This window comes from Leptonychotes weddellii, chromosome 5 (genome assembly GCF_054177405.1).
Source record: "Leptonychotes weddellii isolate Sample4059 chromosome 5, ASM5417740v2, whole genome shotgun sequence".
Lineage (NCBI taxonomy): Eukaryota > Metazoa > Chordata > Mammalia > Carnivora > Phocidae > Leptonychotes > Leptonychotes weddellii.
In genome coordinates, this window is record NC_138373.1 from 962688 (window position 1) to 982857 (window position 20170).

Sequence of the window (20170 nt, forward strand, 5' to 3'; positions counted from 1 at the left end):
TTAATGGCTTTCTAAAATTCATTTTTTTTGGTGCCTGGGTGGCTCAGTTGGTTAAGCGACTGCCTTTGGCTCAGGTCACGATCCTGGACTCCCGGGATCGAGTCCCGCATCGGGCTCCCTGCTCGGCAGGGAGTCTGCTTCTCTCTCTGAACCTCCCTCCTCTCATGCTCTCTATCTCATTCTCTCTCTCAAATAAAAAAAAAAAAATCTTTAAAAAAAAAATAAATAAAATTCATTTTTTTATTGTGGTAAGATATACATAACTTAAAATTTGCCATTTTAACCACTTCTAAGCGCTCGGGTGAGTGGCACTCATACACCCCCATGGCTGTGCAAGCATCCACCACCCGTTTCCAGAATGTTCTCTTTGATCCATCCGATGTGTATAGTGCTGATGTGCGGTATGGACAGACTGGACGCAGCTTCACCTTTTGCAAAGGGTCATCACATTGTTTCCACATCACTTATTGACAAGTCCATCTTCATTCTATTTTTTTGAGCCCATTTTAGAGTTGGGGAACATGAGATCGGGAGCATGTGCCCTCCCCTGGGTCCCAGCACCCAGCGTCCTGCTCTTCCCACCTTCAGGAGCTGCTCTTAGAAAGTGAACGTTGATATAACAGTCCACAGTCCAGCTGGGGGAAAGAAGACGCTCATGAGAAACCAAATCGCACGCAACGTCAGGAGTCCCGCAGACTGGCCATGGAGCGAGCGGTGGCTCCAGCTTTGCCTCCGAGGACAGAGGGTTTGGGGAGGAGAAACGGCTTTCCCATTCCAGGGGAAGTTGATCAAGCCTGGAGAGATGGGCGGGCGTTGCTCTGGCGCTCCTGTTGAGGCCGTCAGCCAACACCAAACACCTGGTTGTCCCCTAAGGCCAAGTGTGCCCAATGAGAACAGGTCGCTCAGAAAGAGGCTCATTTCTCTGGAGCAAGAAGCCACGGGGTGCTTCCTGGCACTTTCTCCTGCTTGGTTCCCAGGATGCCCCCCACAAGGCGCCTGAGCCCCATGAGCACCCCTCAGGAGGTGCAGCTGTGCCCATGGGAGGCCTGCTGTCACCCCCAAAGCTCTGGTGCGTTTCCTCCACACTCGGCCTCCCATCCAGGTGCTGGGGACGGGAGTGTGGCTCTGGTGGGCTGGCAAGGCCATGTGACTTGGGATGTGTCAAAAGTTTCCACCTAACAGAAGGAAAACCAAGGAATCACCCAAGTAGGACTTACTGTTGTTTATTGTGCACACACCAAAAAGACACTTGGCAAGCCAGGAGCACTCCAACCAGAACATGGGGCATGGCCCGGGGAGGCCGGGGGCACTCTGACCCGAACGTGGGGTGCGGCTCTGGGGTCATGCGGCACCTTCCATGGTGAGAGCACAGTGAGTGTTCATTGTTCATGGTGATTGGTTATCATATCAGAAGTTTCCTAAACGACAGGGACCTGGTTAGTGGTTCTCTCCCAACAACCTCGGGAAGCAGTTTAGGTTTTGCTTATGATTTTCAGAGGCACAAGCGGGGGATGACCTGGGTCAACTTAGCCTTGCAAAATAAGCTTAATGAAGCTTTCTACGACTAAACTGGGACTTTTCAAGGTTGGTCTCCATTTGTTTTGGGTTTTAGCAATTCTCCCCTTTTGGTGGTTGTGTCAGTGGGGTTCCCTTGCCTTCGCTAGTTGAGTCTTCAGGCTGGAAGGTCATGTCATCACCATCTTCATCGTTTCTGTGGTTCTTGTTGACTTCATCCAGGTGTCTGGTCCTCATGAACACCGTTCAGCACATGGGTGGCTGCCCACCAGCCTTTAAGCCCCGGAGAGTGTGCAACATACTGGAGAGGCCGGTATGACGACAGTAAGGAGGACAATAACCAGGATTGAAAAGTTCCCGGGAGCAGAGGTTCCCAGGAGCCAACATGTCACCAATCAAATACATTAAATGGGTTACAATTGTTTGAAGTTATTTACAAAGGCGCGCATGATGCGTTAGCCATCACATAGCCTCACAATTACTTAGGACGTTGTACTTCAGCAGCCAGCGGGCTTCCACCTAAATCAGGTCTCGATACGGTGTGAGCAGTCAGGTAATTTAATGACAGACGCTTCTCTGGAAACATAAGAAAAACAAAGGTTAGTACTTCAAGCAAATTATAAATTCTGTTTCTGAGTTTGGAGAGCGGCCAGTTGAGTTCCTAGCTGTTGGGTTTGGAGCCTCTTCAGATGGGGTGAGAGCAGGCTGTGGTGATCTGACCCTTTTTCCTGGTTTGCAGCGTGATTGTCCCTGGTGATCTTTCTGAGCAGGCCGCATGATAGCAGGCACGGAGACTGTCCACACGAGCTGTTGTGGGCATTTCTCTGAAGTTGACATCAAGTTGTCAAGCTTTCGCTCGCACAGCTCTGGGAAAAGGACGGTTTTAGTTTCATAGTGACTCCAAGTCAAGAGGGTGGGAGAATTGGAGATGATAGTTTGGAGCATTCTAGCCAAATTTTGGAGGAAACTAGATTTCAGGATCTAGTCCAGTCTACAGGTATAAAACAAATCCTCCAAGACAAGAAACAGCACTAGAATCTGATATCCACAAAGATGATTATTATTGAAACATATTTTTTCTCTCTATAATCATCCCCCATTTCTATCAAAGATAACCATAGTAAGACTAATTAGTTTGCAAATTAAGATTGGTTTCAATACACTCAGTCTGATTATTTATGCAAGTGCACAAGAATACTGAGTGATCATATAGGTGCTTTTAATTCTGCTTTGCTATAACTTTTCACAAGGAAACTCAGATTGGACTTTCAAGAGCCTCTCCAGGCCAGGAAGCCAAGCCTGTTGTGTCCTGTTATAGGGAGGACAGATTCTTATCGAACTTATGCCAACACGCATATTGTCATGAAAAATAAGAGTATTTCCTAAGAGCTTCTGAATTCTGGAGGGATCACATAGGGGAAAAAAAAGAAACACTTTTCAATCTCTGTTGCAAAGATACACTTTACCAAATTGTTGTACATCATAGATAGCTTAAGACAGGAGAAAAGGGGTCCTTTACACCCAGAAAACAAGACATGAAAGAACCAGCAATGTTGTAATCGAGGTCATCCGAGTTACAGTCATCTCCATCAGGTCGCTCAGTGTTTTGTGATTAATTCTTGCATCACTTCATCTCGGGTTAGTGGCTTTATGAATCAATCAGCTTTCCATTAAAATTTTAGAAATTCTTGCTCAGTTCAGTGCTACGGTCTTGAGGTTATCGGAAGAGCGGCATTCTAGAGTGCTTGTCAGGATCGCTCCTGGGAATGTCTTTGAAAAGGAAGCACTTTTGCAGGAACATTTTGCAAAAGCATCAGAGTAAAACAATAAGTGACTGTAAATGGCAGAAAAACTTAAAATGGCCATGGTTAAAGATCTGTGAGAGTTCATTATAATGCCATTGACAAAGAAATTTGGTTATATCTATGACATACATTTTAAAACAGTAACTAGAATTATGACTGATAACATTATAGCAGGACATGTCAGGTTTTTAAGAATCTCATAGAATTTCTGGAATGCATGTATTATTAACATATATTTATACAAATTTAAGCTAATGAAAGTTTATCTTCACTTCTTATTTGACAATGCTTCCCATGTAACGCAACATATCAAATAAGCCTAACTAGTTCAGCATTTCTCTGTTATAAGGAGAGAGAACAAATCTTTTGAGATAGTCCAGGGACCCTTTTTAAAATCCCAAAGTTAGTTTGAGGTCAAAAAGACATCATTAGAATTTGGTTTTTGACAAGTTTGTCAAAAATAGCCCAAGGTTTAAAACACTTGATCAGATAGGATCACAGTTCACCATGAAAACAGTACATAGTCATCTGTTGGCACCAAAATGACAATTAAAAATTTCAAAGCCAAATACAGAAAGTTACAGAGTTGCAAAAATGACCTTAGTTCTTTCAATAGAGAAGACTCAGTTATTTTAGTAGGTAATCAAAGACTTGGTAAAGACAATGTGAAGCGCAGGAAAATTACATTCCTAAAATACAGAATCTGGGGTGCCTGGCTCAGTCATTAAGCGTCTGCCTTCGGCTCAGGTCATGATCCCAGGATCCTGGGATCGAGCCCTGCGTCTGGCTCCCTGCTCGGCGGGAAGCCTGCTTCTCCCTCTCCCACTCCCCCTGCTTGTGTTCCTTCTCTCACTGTCTCTCTCTCTGTCAAATGAATAAATAAAATCTTTAAAATAAAATAAAATAAAATACAGAATCTTTGTTTCATAGGCAGATTACACCAAAAGTAAAGAAAACCTTTGTTTACAATTTCTGATTAGGGGTGGACTGATAATCTAAAAAAAAATTTGTGATTTTAACAGAGCAAAACCTAAATTCTGATTTTGTACCAGTGTACTTTTGATATTAAAAATCTTTTTTTTTTTTTTAAATTTTAAGTGGCTCCATGCCCAACATGGGGCTTGAATGCATGACCCCAAGATTAAGAGTCACTCACTCTGCTGACTGAGCCAGCCAGGCACCCCCTAAAATTCTTTTTTTTTTTGAAGTTAATCCATTAACGACCTTAGTCCGCTTGACCACACATTAAATTGCTTTTTTGAAATCTTTTTCCACAAACTTCTTGCAACTTTCTATATCCATTTAGGCTTTTCCTATCTTTTCCCTTTCTTATTCCAGAACAGTCATTTTGCTCTAAGACAAAATTACTTTCTTTTTCCCTTACTAACCCCAACCCCCAAAACCAAACCCAAAACAATAACAACAGAAATCCATGTCTTTTATACCTTTTCCTGTTCAAAAACACATTCAGAGACAATGGAATGTAGTCTTTGACTGGTATACCAAAGCTGCAAGACGAAAGGACTCCAAAACACAGCTCCAAAAGTGCCCTTACAGGTGCAAAATAAAGAATGTTTCACAAAACCCCTTTGGCCATCTGGGCAGGTATGCACATTAAGTTGGAGAGCTTAGAACACAGAGAGCAGAGCTCAGATCCGAGAGACTCACCCGCAAACTTCAGGGTTGGTGAGAAAGCGCTGAGCACGGTGGGCTCTGTGGGAGGCAGGACCTGCCTGCACAGCAGCCTCAGAGTCATTGTGTGGGGCCGGGGGGGTGTCCTTTTTTTTTTTGGATCCCACTTCTGACACCATGAAATGTTGAAAGTTTCCACCTAACAGAAGGAAAACCAAGGAATCACCCAAGTAGGACTTACTATTGTTTATTGTGCACACACCAAAAAGACACTTGGCAAGCCAGGAGCACTCCAACCAGAACATGGGGCATGGCCCGGGGAGGCCGGGGGCACTCTGACCCGAACGTGGGGTGTGGCTCTGGGGTCATGCGGCGCCTTCCACGGTGAGAGCACAGTGAGTGTTCATTGTTCACGGTGATTGGTTATCATATCAGAAGTTTCCTAAACGACAGGGACCTGGTTAGTGGTTCTCTCCCAACAACCTCGGGAAGCAGTTTAGGTTTTGCTTATGATTTTCAGAGGCACAAGCGGGGGATGACCTGGGTCAACTTAGCCTTGCAAAATAAGCTTAATGAAGCTTTCTACGACTAAACTGATTTTTTCTGTTCAGGGACTTTTCAAGGTTGGTCTCTGTTTGTTTTGGATTTTAACAGAGGGGACCCCTCCCCAGCTTTGTCCTCCACTTGGGACAGAACCAGGCTGCTCCTTTCTGGAGCGCACTGTTCTGGGCCTGCCTTTGCTACCATGAGCTGGGGCTTTAGCTGGGCACTGTTCCCCAGGCCCCCGGGGGCTTTGGAGCCCTTCACGTTGAGGCCCTGGGCCAAAGATGTTTATCACCATTGGTACAGAAGAGAAATAATTCTCTTTATCCACTTTTCTTTTCTTTTTTTTTAAGATTTCATTTATTTATTTGAGAGAGAGAGAACATGAGCAGAGGGGAGGGGTAGAAGGAGAGGGAGAAGCAGACTCCCCATTGAGGAGGGAGCCTGGCGCAGGGCTCAATCCTAGGACCCTGAGATCATGACCTGAGTGCAAGGCAGATGCTTAACTGACAGAGCCACCCAGGCGCCCCTCTTTACTCACTTCTTGATCAAAAAAGAGAAATCAAAGGGCAGATAGGGATGTCCCTGGCAGGTGCAATACCAGCTGCCCTTTCCTCACTCGTGGGGCCTGCGCCCTGGAACAGGGGGGTGTGCCCCGCAATGTGTCCACTCCTCTCTGGTTAGTGCACTGTCCCCTGGGATGCGAACTCCAGCTGGACTCCCCTGGCGGAGCCCCCTGCCCCCAAGGCGGGCTCCCGCTGGGACCACCCCTGGGTACAGCGGGGTCTCCTGAGGGCTCAGAAGAGGCTGAGGGGATGCGCAAGAGGCCGGCGGGGAAGTGGGGACTCCAGAGGAGAGCAACGCGGCCAGCGCGCGCTGTTGTGGGAAATGGGGGTGCTCCCGGGTGGCCTCACTCAGCGGGGACGACTGTCATCACGGGGGCGCACGACACCTGCGGGCACAGGTGCAGCCGCCTGCCCAGCACGGGCGGGGCGGCGGGGCGGTGGCTCGCAGGGGGCCCGGGGCTTCGGCGGCCCAGGGGCGGGGCCCAGCGGTGGGCGGGGCCTAGAGCTGGGCGGGGCGGCAGCGGGCAGTGGCGCGCGGTGGGCGGGGCGGCGGCGCGCGGTGGGCGGGGCGGCGTGACGCGCGCCGACGCCGATCCCGGAAGCGGTGTCAGATGCTGGGGAGCCGGGCGGGCGGGCTGGCGGCGGGCGGCGGGGGGGTACTTGTTGTTCTTCGCGAAGTAGGAGCCCCAGAGCGCGGCGGAGGCGGCGGCCGAGGGGGAGCGCGAGAGTGAGCGCGAGCGCGAGGAGAGCGCGTGCCCGCGAGGAGCCGCCGCGCGCCCGCGCCCTCCGCGCGACGCCAGGTGAGGAGCGGCCGCGCGGGGCCGGGCCGGGCTGGGCCGGGTTGGGGGCCGGGGGCGGGTCGGGGACGGGTCGGGGCCCGCGCGCCGCTGAGTCACGGCCGCCTCGGACCCGCGGCGAAGTTGGGCGGAACCTCGAGACCCCGGCCCGCGCACCTGCCGTCAGGTGCCCTGCCGCGAGCGCGCCGCGCGGGTCGGGGTCTCTTCTTTCTCAGGCCCGGGAGCGCGCCCGCGAGTCCCGGGCTGCCCCGAGCCCCAGCGGGAGGCGGTGGGTTCCCTGGGGGTAAGCGCCGGGGGAGCCCGGGGCGTGCCGGCGGGCCCGGCGTCCCCTGTCGACCCCCCCCCGCACCTGCTTTGCCTTTAACCCCGGGAGATCCGCTGCGAGGCGGGAAGGCGGGGGCGAAAATAAACGGCCACGTGCAGGGGAGCGCGTAGTCGCGCAGGGCCGACCCGGCCGGTGCTACCTTGCCCGGCGGTGGCTTCCCACCCGCGTTCGGGGGGAGGGGGCGGGAGGGCCTGGAGCAGGGGGCTCATGACCGATGTCACGTTCGGAGCAGCTGACCTGCCAGGGGATTCCCGGAGGGAGGCCGTGGTGTGGAAGCTTTGGGTGGGGAGGGGGACACTTCCCCTAAACCCCACGGCCTGCGGTCTCATCTTTCCCATCTGCGAGTAGGGGGTCTCCATCTCTTCCAAGTCCAACTGTGATCCTGCTGAGTTGGGGAGACACTGTGTCAGTCCGCCGGCTTCCACACGAGTCCCCGGGAGCCTCGGAGGGGTACCGGGCATGCTCCGCTCTCCACCTAGCTCTAAGGTGCAGCAGATCGCTTTGCCTTCTGTCTCTCACGGTGTTCTGGCTCGCCACGTGTTGTGAGAACACAGTCGTGGAGCAGTTGGTGTTCGGGCTTGCTGGAAGTTCCCTGTTCTCTCCTGCGTTAATGATTATGCTCTTGTTTACCTTTCACACTGCTCTCGTGGGCCGGGCAGAAGTGCTCACCCTCTGAATAAATTGTTAGTGGGGAAGATCCCCACACTCAACTACCTTCCTTTGCCAGGCGCCTGGCCGCAGGAAGCTCCCGGGGCTGGTGCACGCTCGCCCCGCACGGCCGATAGAATCAGTGGGTTCTTGAGCCAGTATGGCTTGGCCGCCCGGCCGCCCTCCCCTTTCCCCGTTATTGGCATTGGCGCGGTTTTGCTGTTCCAGCCCTCACGGCACAGGTATCTTGACCGCGTGCAGCTGTGTGCTAGGCGAGCTGGGCCATCTCCAAGCACCCTGCCTTCTGGGGTGGGGCTTTGCAGCGAGTGTCGGTCTGAGCCGGTGGGAGGGGTCTGAGAGGTTGAAGGTGGGCTGTGCAGGTGGGTGAGGAGCGCCTGCGGCCTCTGTTGTCTTGTGGGTAGCTGACAGCTTTTGGAGAACTTCTCTCCCTGGGCAGCCCAGCAGGCATGTTTGAGTTGAGCTCCTTCAAGGGGGGTCTGCTTTTAGAACTTAACAGTGGTCCTCTCGTGATTCCAAAATAGTTTCCGAACTCAAAAACACAAAGCAAGGCTTCTCTCTGGAGCACATTTGCCTTCTGTGCTTGAACGTAGCTGGACTTTGAGGGATGCGTTCCAAGTTCAGCCCCACTCACTCAAGGTGGTTGCTAAAAATGGGAGTTGAATCGGGGCTACTTGGGGAAATCGTTTCTGGGGCTTGCTGCGTTCCAGCCCTGTCTCCAGGGCCCAGCTGCCGCCGAGTGAGGTCGCTTTCCTGACCCAGACCCACCGTTCTCTGTCCATGTGTCCGCAGCCCCACACGCTTTCACTCTTGGGGCTTCGGTAGCTGAAGAGTCTGTTTACCATCTCAGGCAGCGGAGAAGAAATCCTGCCTGTGTCCTGGCTCTTCCTGAGTCTAAAGGTTTCTGGAGTGGACTTTCTGGCTTTAGGGTGCAGTCCACACGGGAAATGGAACCCGGGCAGCTGTGAGCGTTCTCTGTGTGGCTACTCCTCAGAGCAGTAAACAGTGACTCACCCTCCCCTCTGCTCCCCGCCTCCCTGCTCCCTGGAAGATGCACTGCTCCCGTGTTTACTTTTGCTTTTTGTAAGTCACAGACTGGTCATGTTTCCTCTTTCTTACAGTTTCAGGAAATTGAAAGTGTTCTCTTAAAATCATAGAACTTTAGAACAGGTAGAAATAAATGTAGGGATTATGCAGTACACATACACCCCCCGCGGCCCCCCCCCCACTTTACATGAGGACACCAAGCCCAATACCCCTCACCTGGCCTGTGGCGTCAGAGTCCGATATCCGGGGTGTGGGGGACACCCTGCCTGCTTTTCTGCGCTGCATGTGGGCTGCACGGGACGGGGAGGGCCAGACAGGTCCCGAGCTGAGGCGCCCCCGACCCCCTCCCTTCAGGGCAGTGCTGACATGTGCGCTTAGGCGGCTTGCCTCTCACTTGCTGGGAGTTGAGGGGAGCAGGTGTGGTTAAGAACGTCCCCGCCCTCCAGCAAGGGAAGCAAACCTCAGACAGAAAGACCAGGACCAAGTCTTGGGCTCAGCCCTTGATGTGTACTTGTGAGGGGGTGCCCGCCCACCCCAGGGAAGGCAGGAGGCGGCTTTCTGGTGAAGCAAGGGTTGGGGGGAGAGGGTGGGAGTCCAGCACTGATTGCGGAGGCTCTAGAAGCCAGAGGTGAAGGCCTGGATGCGACAGGTGGCCAGGGGCATGAGGGGCTCAGGAGGGCCTTCAGGCAGGGGGTTCTTCTACTCACCTTGGGGCCTACATTTGAGGGGCCAAGGCCCAGACAAAAGCAGCCCAGGCCTGAGCCAGGTAGTGCTGGAGGGCTGGAGCTTCAGCAGAGAGACCAGCTGAGGCTGACAGGACAGGCTCAGCAGGTGGACGTGGAAGGAGAGGTGAGGTGTTGGGGGTGATTTCCGCATGAATGGCATGATGGGTCATCACCTGAGCTGGAGACGCAGGAGGAGGGCAGGTGTGGGGACAGGGCACATCTCTGGGGCCTGTCAGACACGCGGGCTGTGTAACCTCAGTGGGATGTGGGGCTTGGGGCTGGTCGAACCCCTGGGCAGCTGTGGCACGAACAGAGCCCCAGAGGGGAGCCTGGAGACAGGAGGACCACCCAGAGGGGTACCGGGGGAGTGAGGGGCCAGGGCGTGGCCAGGGAGGTGAGGCGTTCAGCCTGCTGTCAGCCTAGCAGCCGCCTGAGTCACCTCTGGACAGAGCCAGGATGACACAGCTTCCTCGGACTGCAAACGCAAGGTGACCAGACGTCCTCCAAGCCAGGCAGACAGTCATGTCTTGCCGGAGGGCGGCCAGCCAGGGCCAGCCTGCAGGCTGGGTGTGGGCTAGGCTGATGGGGTGCACCCCCACGTGGAGGGGAGTTGGGCGGGAGGTACGAGCCCTCCCGGTGCCAGGCCTGTCTTCAGTTGGGTGAGGCGTCAGCTTGGGGGGCAAGCTGGCCATGTCACCCTGTGCTCATGGGACAGTTGCCTTCTGTGTCGGCCCCACTGTGCTGCCAGCTGGGAGGGGCGCTCAGCTTTGGGTCCTCTGTGAGAAGGCCCCCAGCCCCCCAGGACAGAGGCTTCTGGCTTTGGGGTTTGCACCCATCAGGGTGAGTCAGATGCTGTTCTGCTGTGTGAAGTGGAGATCTGCTTCAGGACAGAACCCTTTTCCTCCCTTCCTGTTTTCCTCCTGCCCTCTTCCCTCTCCCTGGATCTGACCCCCTCGGAGACCTGGGAGGGCTGAAGGGGGCAGGCACGGGGAGTGGCAGCCGCCATCACTCCACACTGAACAGGAACAAGAGTTTTTTTGAGCGCCCACCCTGCTGGGCACCAGATTCGGCTTCCTGTGCACGTGAAGCTCATGGTGTAGGCTAGTCTAACTGAGGTAAGGGTTAGAGCCCCGTCAGACTCCAAAAACCCCTTTTCTGACATCATCTAGACCTAGGGCTTTTTGAGTGGGGCCATTGCGCCCATCAGCCACCTGGCTTTACTGGTGGAACAAATGTTCCCCCCACCCCCCAAGGCCCTGAACCTGAGTCTAGCCCAGTGAGGGCCTGAGCGCACTCCGGATGGCCTGGGTCGTGAGTTGCCCCAGATGAGCCGAGTCAGAGGGTGGGCAAGCAGCAGGTGTTTGCTGGGGGATGGAGGGGCTGAGACCCTGGCCTCCAGCTCACCTGCCCCTGGAAGGGCTGTCCTGCACTGTTGAACCTGGACGACTTGCCCGTTCTTTGTGGGTCCCGGAAGGGAGGGCCACCCCCGGCTCCCTAACTTGTTCCCAACTATGCCATCCCCAGAGGTGACTCCCATCTAGGCTGCTGGTCCATTGTTTTTCTTTTAGGGCAGTCTTTCCCTTGACTTTGTTCAGATGCACACCAGGATGAAGTTTCTGGCTTTGGGTTGAAAACCACCCTCTTCAGGTAGGAAAGCAGTCACCTGAAAGGTGTTCCAAGGTCTAAGTGCTGACCGAGCAGCCTTTCTTGACCAGCAGCGTCTCGAGGGCTGCGTGAGCTGAGCGTCTGGCTCTTGTTCACTCGGTGGGTGGGCATGTGCGCCTCGGAGGTTCACACCCGCCTTCGGGGGTCCCCGCCTGGCTCTGGCTGCCAATTTACTGGAATTCCGAACAGCCCATGCAGAGAGCGTGCACGTGTGGCTGAGGTTCTGTTAGTTGGTGGTGAGGGGACTCGATGCCCCGAGCGTCCTCCCGTGCAGCTGCTGGAGAGCCGTGTGCGGGTGCTGAGTGGGGGCCGGTGTGGTGGAAGGCGAGGCCGCCTCGCCGCTCCTGCCCGGCCTGTCGGGGCCTCGGTCTCTAATCCTGGCTGCGGTCCGGCCCGGGACCAGAAAGCAGTTCCTCCTGCGTGCGCTCTGGTGGCCGTGAGGTTGCCTGAGGTTCAGGGGTTTATAAATACACGTTTTAGGGCAGTTGTTTTAAACTCAGTTGTCCACACTCGCACAGGTACGAAACTTTTCTCTGAACCTGTTTTCCAAAAGCAAACTGTCGGGTTTTTTGCCTTTCATGTTTGAAGTGATCTTAGGTCACTGCTGCATGTATTTTGCGTAGCTTGGCATAGGGGAGTAATGGTGCCGTTTCTGTCCATAAACTGAGTTCAGGAAAGACGGGCAGTGCCCAGCCATCGCCGTGCTCCTGGAGCTGGCTCCCTGGACCAGCGGCTGAGTCTGCGTAGTGCCCCTCGGGGCAGCCCGCTCTCCAGCAGCTGGTGGAGACTTCCAGGGGTGCCTCGGCGGTGGGGGGTGGGGGAGGCAGGAGCTGAAACCTGGTCCGCCCGAGGCAGTGGGGGTTGTGTCTGTGAGCAGGGGTCCATGGGACAGTGTCTGCCCTTGCCTGGGACTTGCCCACCCATGTCTGGGTCTCTGGTTTCTCAGGGGGGCCCTGGTGCGGGTCCCAGCCCCCTGGGGGTTGAGTGGAGCCCCCAGTCAGGGTCTCTCCTGGCTCGGCCCAACCGAGGCTTTTGCGAGCTGGACAGAACTCTGGGACCCCTGGTTCCGATCCCCTCATTTTCAGAGGAGGAGAGTAAGACCCACAGAAGTGCTTTACTGGCTCGTTCCCCAACTTTGTCTCAAGGCGATGATCACCTCCACATGTACTCCTGTTCGCTCTTAGGCCTCACGTCGCTCTTGTTGAACAGGAGGTCCGAGAAGGGCAGGGAGTCCCCAGAGGTCAGACCCCAGCGTGGCACCCTCCCACAAAGAGAGGCGTCCCTCCTCTCTTGGACCCCAGGTGGGCCCCAGGGCCGCTCTTCTCCCATCCCTGCCGAGGCTCTCATCTGTGTCCTGTGCCCAGAAGGCAGATGGGGTGCAGAGCTGGTGGATATGGGGCTTTGCCCAGGTGACCTTGACCTTTCAGATGCAGCCAACGGACCCTCATGGGGCCTGTCTGGAGGGGAGGGAGCCGAGCGCTTGCATCCTGGTTGCCCATCCTGGTTACCTGGACATCCACCACTCACTGTCATGGAGGGCCGGTCCCAGGGGAAGTGTACCTGCCTGCCCTGAGCGCAGCCCTGTGGCCCTGGGTGCTGGCTGAGCTGGCCCGCCACCGTGGGGGAGGCACAGAAAGCCCTGCTGGTCGGGGTCTGAGCGGAGCTCCCTCCTTTGCTGGGGCCTCCCTTTTCTCATCAGGCGGGCTGGGCGGTCCGTGCAGGGTGGGAGGGCCTTAGGTCTGTGGGAATGTGAGCTCCTTGCTCTGTAAACAGCTGTGACTCACCGCACAACTATGCCCTGGCGGCTCCAGGCCCTTGTGCGCTGACGTGTGCTGGAATGACACCCGGCGGTGGAAAAGTTTCTCAGGGCTCTCCCAGCTGCCTGGCTCCTGCTGGCCCTCCAGGTGCTTTCTCTAGCACGGTGTGACACCCGCACCCGGAGGGAGGGGCGCTAATTGTGCGTCCCCTGCCCCCCACAGATGCCGGGGGTCGGCCTGCTGTCAGGAAGCGGCTCCTGGTCCCTGCCGTGACCACCCCATGCTGCTGCGTCGTCTGTGTGTCTGTCTCGGGCACACGCGTGGGGGTGTGGAGGAGCCCGGAGCCCCCCGGGGGTGTGCCCGGCCCTGGCCCTGCTGTTGTCCTGCTCGCCGTCATCCAGCATCGGCGCCTGGGAGTGTTGCCAGGGGCAACTGGGGGTCCAGCGACCTGGGTGCTGAGACCCTCTGGTGGCAGAAGGCAGGCGAGCCGTGGGGACGGGTTAGGGTCCCGGGGCACCCGAGTCCCGCTCACCCTCGAGATGGAGGCTCGGCTGAGGCTCCCTCTCTGGGGCCCGCATCCCCCCGTCGTGCATTTCTCCGGTGTTCTCTCTGCTCCGTTCACCGTGCCTGGCGTTTGGAACGTAGACCCTGGTCCCTAACCCAGTGACAGAGCGTGGCGGCAAGTCTAGAGCCGCGGGGTCACACGGGTTTGTTTACTGTCCCGCAGCCTGTGTGTCTGCACCAGCCGCCCGAAGCCATTGTTGCTGTGGGCTTCTCCGTTGCCATGGCGACCACCAGGGGCTGGCTACTTCCCAAGGTCGCCATGGCAACTATCAGAGGGGAATCATGCTTGGGATGCTTTGGCTGGCTTTTTCATGAATGATTAGAATGTGTGACACAATGCAGACGCGAAAACTCGAAGGGCGGGCAGCGGCGGGGCCGGCGGGCGCCGGGGACAACTCCCGCCAGACGGCCGCCCCATGAGCTCGTGCAGCCGCGGCTCCCCACCTCCCAGATCCTGCCCTGGCCGCGCAGGGAGACCCCACCCACCCCGAGGGCCTCAGATCATGGCTCTGGGGCAGCCCAGGTGGGGGTGGTGACGTCACAGCCGCAGTGCCCTTTGCAGAGGTAGGTCTGCTGGGGAGGGCGGGGCTGGGCCAGGGCGGGTGCGGGCTCCACCCGGGGGGCGTGCTCCCCCAGGGGCCCTTCCTCTCTGGAGCCAGGCTAGGTCAGGGGTACCAGGGGCTCTTGCCCGGGCAGGGTGCTGTCCTGGGGGCCAGCGGTGCCCTTCAGGTGCTGGGTGCGGCTGATCTCGGGAGGGGGCTTTGCTGCTGCGTGCTTTGGCCCTTGAACGTGGCAGTCTGGGCCTCACGGGTGCAAGCTTCTCAGCTCGGAGGGAGAGTGAGAACAGGAAGCAACAGCTGCTCATGCCTGGGGGGGCTCCCCCAGGCGCTGGAGGCACAGGCCTGGCGGGTGGGGCGGCATGGGACCGCTGTGTGGCTGCCAGGCACTGGGCCAAGGTGGGTCCGGGTTGCTCCGTGGTCTGATGCTGGAGTGGGGGGTGTGGCCAGCATGCCCACCCTGCGGGGAGCCCCTCAGGGCTGGCTGGCTCCCATCTTGCTTTTGGGGTGACCGGGAACAAGGAGCTGAACCTCCTTGGAGCCTCTCTGCAGTGGGCATGTCCCCACTTTAGGTCACTTGTGACGGCAGCAGGCCCTGTCCCCAGCCTGGCCAGAACCTAACCTCGTTCATTTCTGTGTTCTTGTGTGATTTTCTAGTTGCAATTTCCAAGCCCTTCTGTTCGGGTGACTGTGCCCAGGTTATGACGACTAATCCCAAACCAAACAAGGCGTTAAAGGTAAGCAGGGTTGGGGGTGAGCAGATCCTGTTTCTGTCCCGGGCTCAGGCCTGGGAAAGGTCCCTTCCAGCCCCAGCAGCGCCTCTTTCCCAGGGTTGCCCTGAGTGTGAGGAAGGAAGCCCTGTCCTCTGGAAGAGAGCAGGGGGGCTGTTGGCTAGAGGACGTGTCACAGAGAGGTGGTGACAGAATTGGGGGTCGTGGCCTTGGGAGACACCAGCTCTGACATCTGGGGGGATCCCTCCTTGGGAGAGAGTGGTAGGGGTGGATCCCCGTCGGCTAGGATGTGCTCATTACCCTCGCTCCCAGGGGTGAGCAGTGTATCCTCCATCCCGTGGAACCTGGCTCCCAGGGCCTGGCCGTGAGCAGTGTGTGCTGCCTCCGCGGGCCTTCCCAGCTTCTGAGGCCGGCAGCGTGTGCTTGGGTTGGCTGTGTCATCTTGGGAGCGGAGCTGGCTGTGCAGGAGAGGGAACTGTCCATGCATTTCTGGGCCGAGCACGCCCAAGCCGCATCTGAGGTCCCACTAGGTCCGAGGGATGCAGAAGGATGGGCTGCCGTGCCGTCCCGTCCCTCACCTGCCTGTGTCCGTCCTGCCCCGGGCCCTGGAGAGGCACAGAGGGTAGCACACACGTGGGCCCTGGCCTTGCAGAGTGTGGGTGGCCAGTGGGATCCAGGTGATGGCCGGGTGTAGCCAGCAGCCCCCATCCGAGAACCATCTGCATGATGCTGTGTGCGTGGCGTGCAAACCTGCACCTTGCAAGGACCGTCCCCGTTCCGTGATGGAGGAGCGAAGGCCCGCTTGCATAGTGGAGGGGGGTGCTGTCCGGAACAGGCTTGAGCCGTCCTCTGGGGTCCCTCCGTGGCCAGTCCTTCCCGCCGCGCCCCGCGTCTCCATGCTGACCGCTGTGCCGTGGCCCCCGCAGGTCAAGAAGGAGGCGGGCGAGAACGCCCCGGTGCTCAGCGATGACGAGCTGGTGTCCATGTCGGTGCGGGAGCTGAACCAGCACCTGCGGGGCCTCACCAAGGAGGAGGTGGTCCGCCTGAAGCAGCGGCGGCGCACGCTCAAGAACCGCGGCTACGCGGCCAGCTGCCGCATCAAGCGGGTGACGCAGAAGGAGGAGCTGGAGCGGCAGCGCGTGGAGCTGCAGCAGGAGGTGGAGAAGCTCGCCTCCGAGAACGCGAGCATGAGGCTGGAGCTCGACGCGCTGCGCTCCAAGTACGAGGCCCTGCAGACCTTCGCCCGCACCGTGGCCCGCGGGCCCGTCACCCCCACCAAGGTGGCCACCACCAGCGTCATCACCATCGTCAAGTCCGCCGACATCTCCTCCACCTCTGTGCCCTTTTCGGCCGCGTCCTAGTGCCTGGCCCAGGGTGGGGCCTGGGGGGCTGCGGCCGGGCAGGTGGTGGGCTCCTCCCTCGTGCCCATCAGACGAGCCTACGGGGAGCAGACCCCTCATCACCTGAGTCAAGCACAGACTCGCGGCAGGGACGGGGCTGCCGGCTGAAGATGGGGTCTTGTGAGACCGTGTGCTGCACGCCTTCCCACACGCACGCACACACAAACACGCACACGTATGCACCTGGCCTTCCTCTGGGCCCCACCGGCTCTCTCCGGACCGTCCTTTTCTAGGGGTGTGTGTCTCGCGCCGGGGGCGTCGGGATGTACAGAGGGAAGGTCCCTGGGAGGTTCCTGGCCCTGTGGCCCAGACGGCGGGGGCTCTGTCTTCCACCCATCCCGAGAGTGGCCCGCTGTGGTCCACCAGCCGGTGCAGGGACCCCCTCGCTGCCCTGAGCTCTGGTGCCGCAGGACGAACCATGTGCTCCTGGTGATGAAAAGCACCATGACCCTGCTTTTAGCCTTACGGGAGACCTGCACCCCGCGAGGCGGAGGGAGGGCCGCCCGGGGGGCTGTGTGCACGTGCACGCGTGCCCCGCCATGTGCCAGCCATCGCACCAGCCTACCAGCAGCACCAGGGCCTCGGGGGAGAGGCTCGGAAGGGCCGGTCACTGGGGGGCCTCCGGGGTCCGTGCGGCAGACGGTTGCATGGGGGTTGGGAGCTTTGCCTCCGTCGGACCTGCAGAGGAGCGGTAGCTGCCGGGTGGGGAGGGGGGCAGCCAGCCGGGGAAGGTGGAGCCCTGCGCAGGGAGGGTGGCAGGGCCTGGGGGTGGGCGCACGGAGGTTCTGTGCGGAATGGGGGTGAGGTTGGCAGGGGCCTCGGGAGTGGGCTCTGGTTCTGCTGGAGGGGACGGGTGGGGTCTGAGGGTGAGGAGGTCGTGGTGACGAGGGAGGTGACATGGCAGGGGTCCGGGACCCCCCTCCTGGGGGCACCTGGGCGGTCTCTTGGTGCAGACGACAAGGGGACGCAGCTACCTTGGTGCTTAATCCTCGCCTGGAACCTTTACTAGCTCTTTCTGGCACCTGGAGCCCCTGATGACCTTGGTGACTCTTGCTGGGGCTTCCCTCCCGTGAGCCTCTATCGATCGGGGCTCCCAGCTCCCGTGTGCCGAGCTTGGACTGCCCCTTCCTGGCCCTGCTGGAGAGAGGCTGGGGCTGCAGGGTCTGGGGGTGGGCGTTGAGCTCAAGCTCCCGGCCTCCTCTTGGCCCTGCCACCCACCACCGAGGGAGACCCCCACCCCCAGCAAGCCATGGGCCACCCGCACAGGAAGAGGAGGATTGGGCAGGGCAGATGGCCCCAAGGGCTGCGTCCTCCTCCTGCGTCTGCTGTCAGGAGCGGCTGGGAAAGGTCTGGGGCCCCCGCAGCATTGCTGTGTGGCCTTCGCCTTGGCCTTGTCCTGGGGGAAGGTGAAAGGTCAGGGGTGTGCTGGATCCTTACGGAGAAGAAGGCCCAGTGTGTTTAAAAAAAAAAAAAAAAAAAGAGTTGATACCATAGCCATGGTAGGTAATCCACATTGGATATCAATAAGGACCATGGGGAAATATTTAAAAGAAAGAAAGTATATATATATATAAAATTATATACACATTTTATCGTACAGATTTTTCGTAACTTTTCCTGTTTTTACTGTAAATCCCTAATAGAGCAGAGCTGCAGTTGGAGTAGGGTGGGGGTGGGAGCTGGTCGCCCCTGCCCCCAGCTCTGGGGAGGGAGGCCCGGGCTGCCCGCCCGACGCTTCCCTCTGCGTTCCCACCAGCCCTCGGGAGTGCCGAGGCCCCACCTGGGGGGACCCGGGGCCAGGGAAGGAAGACCAGAGCCTTCCCCGAGTGCTTTTCCTTTCAGCTCACCGAGATTCCATTGTCACAGGTTTAATATATGGATTTTTTTTATTTAAGAGAAAAGGCAAGGACTTGTGTCCCTGGGGTTTGCTCCCCCTGCCTCCGGGGCTTCAGACGCGGGTCCTTCCTGGGGACGGGGCCTCCCGCTTCCTCGCCTCCGTCGCTCGGCTGCTCCATTTCCATATTTATTTTTGTGCTGCTTTTATCATGGTATAAATTATTGAGAAGAGATCCCACGTCGTGGTCCTCGTGCGTAGGACTCGTGCCCCGCACCCACCCTGTCCCCTCACGGCCACCACCTAATTTATTGCTGTACATCTCTGCTGTGATGCTTTTGTACCTTTGCAATAAAGAGTTTTCTGGTTTCAGACCCGCCTGGTTTTGTGATTGGGGCTGGGGGTCAAGTCCCCAAGTGCAGGGCACCATTGGACGGCCGCCGCCCCCATGTCCCAGCCCCCCAACACGGTTGTCCTCGCCTGCAGTGGGTCTCCTAGGCTGGGAGGTCCATCGGGACAGCCACGGGCTGGGGAGGGGGTCGGGCGGGTGGAGGTGGCCGGGTTGGCTTTCTGAGTGGTGGGCCCAATTCCCCAGTGTCCCATCCGCCCTGACCGGGAGCCCCCAACCTTCAGACACAGCCTCTTCCTCTCCAGCTCGGACGGCTCCCCCCCACCCCCTGGGTGGTGTGTGTCCCGGTCTCAGGCCAGGTCCTGCAGCAGGTGGGGAGAGGGACGCTCGGCCTGGGGTGGAGAGCAAGGTGCCTAAAGGAAGCGGGCTCTCCCAGAAGCCAGGGCCAAGGGCCTGTGTGCTCCTCACGGGCCTTCCCCACCCCAGTCCCTCCCAGGGACAGACGTGTCAGCACTTGGCCTCAGCCTCTGAAGGAGGTCCAGCTTGCAGGTGAGGTCTCGGGGTTTCCAAGACCTGCCAGCCTTCCTGCCTCACCTCTGCCTGAGCTGATGGGACGGCTCCTGCCCTCGCTGTCACTGAGGGGGGGCGTCACCACCAGCCACTCGGGGTTCGCCTCTGGGGGGCCTGTTCCCTCCCCTTCCAATCCACCAGCTCCCTTCTGTGAAATTGGCGGGGAGCAGAGTGTGCCAGCACCGTGGGGTCACCGTGGCCCCCGGCTAAGCCAGACCTCCCCGAAGCCAGGCCCGCTCCCCCCGCGGGTGTGAGCTGGGAAGTCATTGAGGGTTACCCCTGTGCCCCCGCTGGGCCCTCCAGCTCTCTCGGCGCTGCCTGCTTTGGATTGCTGGGGCCATTTCCCAGATGAGAGCGCCAAGGCCACTAGAGAAGCTGGCCACTCCTGGCCCCGTGCGGTGGGGCCCGGAATTGGGAGCCCACAGTGTCATCACAGATGGCAAGATGTGCCTCCCTCCCCCCACCTCGAGAGCACCCACGCTCCCCCCAGGAGGGCGAGGCCGGCAAGGGGGGCGGCAGCTGTGACCTCCCTGCGGGCGGCAGGGGTGTGGTGTCAGAAGGAGAAGCTGGGCCTTGTCCATGGCAGAGATGTCTGTGGGGGCTGGACGAGTGCGAGAGTTGGCTTTTGTGGGCCGGTCCCCCTCTTGCTGGCTCTGTGACCTCAGGCAAGTGGCTCACCCTCTCTGGGCCTTGGGCCCCTTTCCTGGGGCTGTCGTGAGGATTCAGTGTGCACCAGGGTCCTGGCCCCGGCCTCACACACACTGGACACAGCACACCGGCTGACAAGGCCCTCCCCGGGCAGGGGCCTGCAGGCTAGCACCGCCCTGCTGCTCACAGTGGGGCTGGCACCGGGCCCTCCTGCATCCTCCAGACAACTTCCCACCGTGGTCGCTCCCAAACCTGCTGACTGAGACCTGCGGGGCCAGAGCCGGACCCACCGTGGTCTGCCGGCTGCGGAGGACGTGATAAGGCGGGCGGGGGACTCTCCAGCTGGGCCGCAGGGAGGCAGCATGCCTTATCTCACTGGGCAGCCGGCCGGCCCTCCAAGAAGCTGCGGCCTTGAGTCCTGGGTCTCCAGGCCTAGGGAGCAAGGAGGCCACGGGGTGACCCCGCTCTGGCCAG

At 58.4% G+C, this 20170-nt stretch overlaps 1 protein-coding gene and 1 long non-coding RNA gene across 5 annotated transcripts; one reads left to right on the plus strand and one right to left on the minus strand.

The window, feature by feature from the left end:
* Positions 1-212: 212 nt before the first annotated feature.
* On the minus strand, positions 213-6394 carry LOC145721474 (uncharacterized). 2 transcript variants are annotated; one of them, XR_014145169.1, is made up of 3 exons: positions 4989-6394; positions 1218-2091; positions 213-794 (listed from the first exon to the last, which is right to left on the minus strand). It is a non-coding gene; the product is annotated as an uncharacterized LOC145721474 (long non-coding RNA). The 2 variants fall into 2 exon arrangements; XR_014145168.1 differs by lacking the exon at positions 213-794 and having other exon boundaries at positions 1210-2091.
* Positions 6395-6672: 278 nt separating this feature from the next.
* MAFK (MAF bZIP transcription factor K) lies at positions 6673-18501 on the plus strand. 3 transcript variants are annotated; one of them, XM_081819219.1, is made up of 3 exons: positions 6673-6861; positions 14822-14901; positions 15822-18501. In XM_081819219.1, the coding sequence occupies exons 2-3, from the start codon at positions 14866-14868 to the stop codon at positions 16254-16256; spliced, it is 471 nt and encodes a 156-aa protein (XP_081675345.1). In that variant the 5' UTR covers positions 6673-6861; positions 14822-14865; the 3' UTR covers positions 16257-18501. The 3 variants fall into 3 exon arrangements, with proteins under 3 accessions (XP_081675345.1, XP_006737240.1, XP_030888022.1); XM_006737177.3 differs by lacking the exon at positions 6673-6861 and adding an exon at positions 7272-14171; XM_031032162.2 differs by lacking the exon at positions 6673-6861 and adding an exon at positions 14250-14563.
* The last annotated feature ends 1669 nt before the right edge of the window (positions 18502-20170 follow it).

Bases quoted from the DNA above. Each gene is read 5' to 3' on its own strand.
- MAFK (XM_031032162.2), top strand. From the start codon at position 14,527: ATGGGACCGCTGTGTGGCTGCCAGGCACTGGGCCAAG. The intron at 14,564-14,821 runs GTGGGTCCGGGT...GTGATTTTCTAG, and splicing joins CTGCCAGGCACTGGGCCAAG to TTGCAATTTCCAAGCCCTTC. The intron at 14,902-15,821 runs GTAAGCAGGGTT...TGGCCCCCGCAG, and splicing joins AACCAAACAAGGCGTTAAAG to GTCAAGAAGGAGGCGGGCGA.